Source organism: Musca autumnalis, unplaced genomic scaffold (assembly GCF_047663935.1).
Source record: "Musca autumnalis isolate F117 unplaced genomic scaffold, ASM4766393v1 scaffold_2, whole genome shotgun sequence".
In the NCBI taxonomy this organism is placed as follows: domain Eukaryota; kingdom Metazoa; phylum Arthropoda; class Insecta; order Diptera; family Muscidae; genus Musca; species Musca autumnalis.
Genome location: NW_027411755.1, coordinates 223,341,559 through 223,349,091, shown reverse-complemented (window position 1 = coordinate 223,349,091; position 7,533 = coordinate 223,341,559). Strand labels below are relative to the sequence as shown.

General features: G+C 31.6%; 1 protein-coding gene across 1 annotated transcript in view; it reads left to right on the top strand.

Annotated features, from left to right (window-relative positions):
- Positions 1–1,959: 1,959 nt before the first annotated feature.
- GMF (Glia maturation factor) overlaps positions 1,960–7,533 on the top strand; it is a 72,109-nt gene continuing 66,535 nt past the window's right edge. The window contains exons 1-2 of the mRNA XM_073970925.1: positions 1,960–2,197; positions 6,507–6,600. Of these exons, the coding sequence (XP_073827026.1) occupies positions 2,195–2,197; positions 6,507–6,600 (97 nt within the window). The 5' untranslated portion in view covers positions 1,960–2,194. The remainder of the gene's footprint in view (positions 2,198–6,506; positions 6,601–7,533) is intronic.

Here is a 7,533-nt window from a genome sequence, read left to right as displayed (position 1 = left end):
AAATCATCTGCTAATGGTCAGCTGCTCAATATTTGTGGAGAAATACTATAAATATTACGATTCAGCTATATTTATTGATTATTTTATTAACGTATTAATTATTTTTTATTTATTTTGGTTAAAATTGAAGAACTTTTTCATTGCGTTGGAGTTATTTTTTCTTTCATGCATTGGCGCCAATGTTTTTGTTTTGGTTATCAACTGTTATCTTGCTAAAGTTTACTAAATGCTGTCTTTTTACTTTTTTCTCTATTTTCATATCAAAGAGTAAAATCTCTCTTACTCTCTGGAAAGAAGTTACTGAATAATTATTACTGAAAAAGTAAAAAGACACAAATATTATGTCTCAACGATAAAATCATTTTTTATTTTAAAAACAATAGAATTCAATGATTTTGAATATTGTTTTTAAACCATTTTTTAAACCACCATAAAAACCCGGGTCCAAAAATCAGTTTCTGGGTTATATCACCATAAGCTTTCCAATGATACCCATTTTGTAGCAATCGGTTTTGTAGAGCCCGGAATTTCGGGTCCAATAACCGGGTAATAGGGTCCGTCCCCCAAGAAAATTATACATTTCCGTGACCAGCGCAACAATATCTACCTCTGGAAAAAAATTTCAGAAAAATAGGAGATGTTTTACTAAACTAGAGTTAAGGCAAACTCTATTATTTTTCAATTGAGAACAATTTTTCTCTTTTCCTCTTGCGAGTTTTATTATTATTAAAAAGTACAGGAACAAAGCTACTATTTGCCTGTTCTCGTACTTTATAAAAGCTCTGTTCCTTTACGTGCCTCAGGTTACCATTTCTTACCATTTTTAACCTGCAAAGCGTTCCTTTACTTTAGAATAAATACAATTTACATGAGAGCAGTTCACCACTTTTACCATTTTTTGCCACTGTTACCATTTTTAAAAGTAAAGGAACAGACCAAAAGTGGTAAAAGTCGTAAAAGTTGTAAACGATTTTCATATCAATTTTGTGTACGGGACCGCAAAATGTATAGAAGTGGTAAACATCATGGTTTAATAAGAAAGGTTAGCCAAAGCTTTATGTCAATTTAAATTTTTTCATTCGAGTATGCCTAAAACTTCAAAACAATATAAACAAACTGTGTATGTGTGTGTGGTGTTTGAATAATATGCCAACTAATTTTAAAAACAATCGAATTCAATGATTTTTAAAATTGTATTTAGACCATTTGTATGGAAGAAATTGGTGAGATTTGCATTGAAACAATCAGTTTATCATATTCACAACTCGATTATGTGGAGAAAACTTAACTCTTCATTCATTTTTCGCGTTTTTCATAAAATGCTCAAAAAATGCATTGTAAACAAACCCACTTGTTGCTTCATTTTGAAGTTTTAGGAATTCAGGAAAAACAAGGGTTCTATAGATTTTTTTTCATTTAAATCTACCTCTTTACTTATACCATGGTAAACATTCATGGTTTAATAAGAAAGGTTAGCCAAAGCTTTTTGTCAATTTAAATTTTTTCATTCGAGTATGCCTAAAACTTCAAAACAATATAAACAAACTGTGTATGTGTGTGTGGTGTTTGAATAATATGCCAAACAATTTTAAAAACAATCGAATTCAATGATTTTTAAAATTGTTTTTAGACCATTTGTATGGAAGAAATTGGTGAGTTTTGCATTGAAACAATCAGTTTATCATACTCACAACTCGATTATGTGGAGAAACCTTACCACTTCATTCATTTTTCTCGTTTTTTATAAAATGCTCAAAAATGCATTGTAAACAAACCCACTTGTTGCTTTTATTTTGAAGTTTTAGGAATTCAAGAAAAACAAGGGTTCTATAGATTTTTTTCATTTAAATCTACCTCTTTACTTATACCATGTAAACATTGTAAACACTTTTTAGTTCTGGAACAGAGCTTATGTTATTGAGACGTTCGTGTTTCCATCTCTAAAGCCCTTGATGGTACATACTTTTTCAATCTGTTGAACCCTACAAAGACAACAAAAACATTCTGCAAAAAAAATTAACATACGTTGTTAACAATTAAAATTGAAAGCAAAAAAATACAAACAAATTAGCATAAGAAATAGTGTCAATAAGGTCTTTATTAAGTAGTAAATATTTCTTTTGTCTATCCTAAAAAAACGATAATTCCATAGTTTTAGTTAATTGAAAACATAATAAAACTTTTGTATTAAAAAATGGTAAGTTAGTTTATTATTTATGAGAAATGTTGTATTTTTCCTCCAAAAAACGTCAAAATGCAGTGTGTGATTCAGTGTCAATGACTCAGAATGTGTTAATGTTTTGATCGACAACAACATCCAAGTTTTTCTTTTATCAATTCAATTTTATTTTGTGTTAATTAGGGTGTGTAGTTTTTCTGTATGAAGAGCCTATAAACAAAAGCTTATTTCCTGTACATTGAAATTGATACTTTAATGAGGTGGGGCTTAGATTTTTATTGAAATTTTATAAGGAAACAGTCAGTTTTTTTTGGCGGCTTAATGTTTTATGTAGTTACCGACCGACCCACTGACCTTGGGCTTTTAGTAAGTTTAGCTACCGTTCAGAAAAATTTGAGAGTGCTTCTAGTGTTTTTTGTATTGATTGCAAAAGAAAATGGCTTATCTGGAGTTTAGCCGCTCAGCTCCGATTTTGATGAAATTTTTTTTACAAGTAGATTTCACTTCCCTGATCACGAATGTACACATAATTTTTTTGGGAAGTATATACTTCCCGAGTTATGGGCATTTGAAGTTCCAAAAATTCCCTTGTAAAAAGCCACTTAATAAGAGAAAATTTTTAAATTAGAAAAAAATTGTGTTCCCTTGCCCTAGATTTGCTCCTGTCCATAGGAGAAAGTCTTAAATCGCCGGCCGAAGGCCGGCCAATTAAAAAAAAACTGTAAATTAAAAAAAAAAAATTGGGATGAGCGGCTAAACTCCAGTTGCTCCAAGAAAATTATAATTTAAAAGAAAGTTTGGAACTTGAAAGGCCTATATCTCGGGAAGTATGGACTATATCTAGACGATATATATATTTTTGTGATCAGGGAAACGAGACCTACCTGTGGTAAATCGGGCGTGAGCGTGTAAACCCATCTCGGTGCCCTGATTATGAAAATATAAAATTTTGCCGACGGTCATAACCGGATATCAGATTATTTGAACCGAAATTACGGGTATAAAATCGGATATAGGAAAACACCTATCCAGAAATGTAATATTTCCAGCTATATATAAACCCGTTACAATTCTAGAGCAAATTTTGTGTACGCTGGCAAAAGTTTCTTTAATACTCTACCAGCTGGCGGAAAAAATCTGAAATGTTTACCACAGGTAGATCTTTACGTCCTGCTTACAAAAATATAAAGTTTGTTGGGGGGAAGTCCATACTTCCCGAGATATGGGCCTCTTAAGTTCCGAAAATTCCCTTGTTAAAGTAAGAAAAAATTTTAAATTAAAAAAAATGTTGTTTTCGTGCCCTAAATTGGCTCCTGTCCATAGGAGAAAGTCTTAAATCCCCGGTCGAAGGCCGGCTACTTAGGAAAAACTTACAATTTAAAAAAAAAATGTTCAAATTTTTTCCGTCAGCTGGTAGAGTATTCAATTTGTTCCAAAATTGTAAGTTTTCTTAAGTAGCCGGCCCTTGGCCGGTGATTTAAGACTTTCTCCTATGGACGGGTTCAAATTTAAGCTACGCGGAAAATAGTTTCTTTAAAATTGTAAGTTTTCTTCCTCCTTCGGGTGCCTACCATACAATATTTCAAAATTTTCGCAAATGTGCAGCTTAAGGACATGTATCTGATCGTTTTGATTTTTTAGCATGAGGTTCTAATCGCGTCCCAATAAGATGGTATAATTTTTTCAGAGACAAGTCCATATTTACCGAAGTTATGGTCCAAAAGTCAAATGACTGATGAGCACGATGACCTTAAATGGAATATCGGATTTGGCCGAAATTTTGCATATCATACAATACGTTCCAAAACGTAGCTTTTTGATTCCACCTAAAAAATCTTTAAAAAATCCACGTTTTGTAGATTTTTGGGTCCACCTAAATAAAAATCATTAAAAACTGACCACGTTTTTTTGCTTTTTGGGTCTAACTAAAAAATCGTTCACAATACCCGTTTTGTGGCTTTTTGGGTCCAACTAAAAAATCTTTAATTTTTTTATTTATTTTTATTATTTATTACAATTAAAAATTATATTAATCTTATAGCTAAAAGTACTAGCGACTACGGCTATCGGCTATAAAATCTTTAAAAACCCACGTGTAGTGCACTCTTGTCTCCAATTAAAAAATATTTTCAAAATCCACGTTTCTGCCCTCTTGGCTCCTAAAATCTTTAACAAATCAACGTTTTGTGGCTTTTTGGGTACAACTAAAAAATCTTTAAAAATTCACGTTCTGTGCCTTCCTGGATCTACTTTAAAAATCTTTCAAAAATGCACGTTTTGTGGCATTGTGTGTGGGTGGGTCCACCTTAAAAATCTTTAAAAATCGACCTAAAACATCTCAAAAAATTCCAAGTTTTGTGCCCTTTTGGGTCCACCAAAAAATCTTTAAAAATCCACCTAAAACATCTTTAATAATTCCACGTTTTGCGGCCTCTTGATTCCAATAAAAAATCTTTAAAAAATCCACGTTTTATGGCCTCTTGGTTCCAATTAAAAAATCTTTAAAAAGTCCACGTTTTGTGGCCTCTTGGTTCCAATTAAAAAAATCTTTAAAAAATTCACGTTTTGTGGCCTCTTGGTTCCAATAAAAAATCTTAAAAATCCACCTAAAACATCTTTAAAAATTCCACGTCTTGTGGCCTCTTGGTTCCAATAAAAAATCTTAAAAATCCACCTAAAACATCTTTAAAAATTCCACGTCTTGTGGCCTCTTGGTTCCAATAAAAAATCCACCTAAAACATCTTTAAAAATTCCACGTTTTGCGGCATCTTGGTTCCAATTAAAAAATCTTTAAAAAAACCCGTTTTGTGGCCTCTTGGTTCCAATTAAAAAATCTTTAAAATCCACGTTTTCTGGCCTCTTGGTTCCAATTTAAAAATCTTTGAAAAATCCACGTTTTGTGGCCTTTTTGGCTGTAATTAAAAAATCTTTAAAAATTCATGTCTTGTGGAATTTTGGTTCCAATTAAAAAAAAAAAAATAAAAAAAAAATCCACGCACTGTGGCCTGTTGTTGTTATTAAAAAATATTTAAAAAAGCAAAGTTTTGTGGCCTCATGGCCATTATTAAAAAATCCACGTTTTGTGACCTTTTGGCCCCAATTAAAAAATCTTTAAAAAATCCACGTTCGGTGGTCCTTTGGCTCCAATTAAAAAATCCACGTTTTGTGGCCTCTTGGTTCCAATTAAAAAATCTTTAAAAAAATCCACGTTTTGTGGCCTCTTGGTTCCAATTAAAAAATCTTTAAAAAATCCACGTTTTGTGGCCTCTTGGTTCCAATTAAAAAATCTTTAAAAATCCACGTTTTGTGGCCTCTTGGTTCCAATTAAAAATCTTTAAAAAATCCACGTTTTATGGCCTCTTGGTTCCAATTAAAAAATCTTTAAAAAATCCACGTTTTGTGGCTTCTTGGTTCCAATTAAAAAATCTTTAAAAATCCACGTTTTGTGGCCTCTTGGTTCCAATTAAAAAATCTTTAAAAAATCCACGTTTTATGGCCTCTTGGTTCCAATTAAAAAATCTTTAAAAAATCCACGTTTTGTGGCCTCTTGGTTCCAATTAAAAAATCTTTAAAATCCACGTTTTGTGGCATCTTGGTTCCATCTAAAACATCCACTTTTTGTGGCGTCTTGGTTCCATTTAAAAAAATTCACGTTTTGTGACCTTTTGGCTCCAATTAAAAAATCTTTAAAAAATCCACGTTTTGTGACCTTCTGGCTCCAATTAAAAAATCTTTAAAAAATCCACGTTTTGTGACCTTTTGGCTCCAATTAAAAAATCTTTAAAAAATCCACGTTTTGTGACCTTTTGGCTCCAATTAAAAAATCTTTAAAAAATCCACGTTTTGTGACCTTTTGGCTCCAATTAAAAAATCTTTAAAAAATCCACGTTTTGTGACCTTTTGGCTCCAATTAAAAAATCTTTAAAAAATCCACGTTTTGTGGCCTCTTGGTTCCAATTAAAAAATCTTTAAGAAAATCCACGTTTTGTGACCTTTTGGCTCCAATTAAAAAAAATTTTAAAAAGTCCACGTTTTGTGGCCTCTTGGTTCCAATTAAAAAATCTTTAAAAAAACCACGTTTTTTGGACTCTTTGCTACATTGTGCCGCTATGGTGGCTGACGTCTGGTGGGCTATGGTTATCTCTTCTCATCCTCAAATTGCTCTGCCAGGGTTCTATCCCTCTGATCGTTGGACGGAATGCCCATGCTCATGATGAGCATTGAAGAATTGATGAAGTCATTGAAAAAGTCATTCACAGGCTAATTAAAATAAATTTCATTTCAACTTTAAATACTTAATTGTAATTATTTCTATTTACTTTGCAGGGTGATAGCAGAATTTGTGATATCAGCGACGAAGTTCGTGCAACATTAAAGGAATTTCGCTTTCGTAAAAGTAAACTGAATTCGGCTTTAATATGTAAGTCTGTTTTTTATTTATACATATAATATGCCTATAAATTATTTTTTAATGAGAACCTAGCCCTACCCCATCCAGAAACCACAACACATTTACTACTCTGAAATCTTGAAAACTAACAATTCAGTATTATTTAAAAAAGTTTGAATTAAAATAGCAACAGAAAAAAAAGTAATTAGAGGAAAAAAATCAATTAAAAGAAATTATGATTCGAATACGAACCACCACCAAACTTCTGTTTTTTGATAAATATTTGATTTAGACATTTAACAATACAATTTTACAAATTAAGTATTTGTGTTTTTTGAGTAAATAATTGAACCCCCAAGCATTAAATAAACTAAAGGTAATGCTCACAAATTAGGGCAATGTTCCCAAAAAAAAATCAAATTTCCTATTTTATTATTTATTCGCATGTCAAATTATGTCTTCGATAACAATAATAATGAAGAGCTTAATAACATTTGTATTAATAGTAAGTTCGATTTTATGACTGTTGCAACATTTACATTACTGTGTACAGTTAGATTGATTATGATTTGAAATATGCATAAAGATATTTATGCTGTTTAATGTTAAGTTGGAGCTAGGGACAAACTGCCTCCTAAATATTAACATTACAGCCAAATAGATTTGGCTTTTCTTTTATGTTTTTCAAATGTACTTATGTGTGAGACATAAAATTGGTTTAGTTTAATGCGATACACAGGTCGCACGCACTTATTGTTAAGACGTCTAACAGTCTAAACAAAAAATTGTTTTTATATCCCACCAATATAGCGGAATGATATCATTGTTTACTTGAGATGACTCTATTCTAGAGTTTACCATTTTACAGGCTATAAGTACCGCATCTTACTAGTTAGTCCTCCCTCCCAAGTTTTTTTGTTTGCCAAGTTTGGCCCTTATTATCCGATTAAATTGCCCATAGGA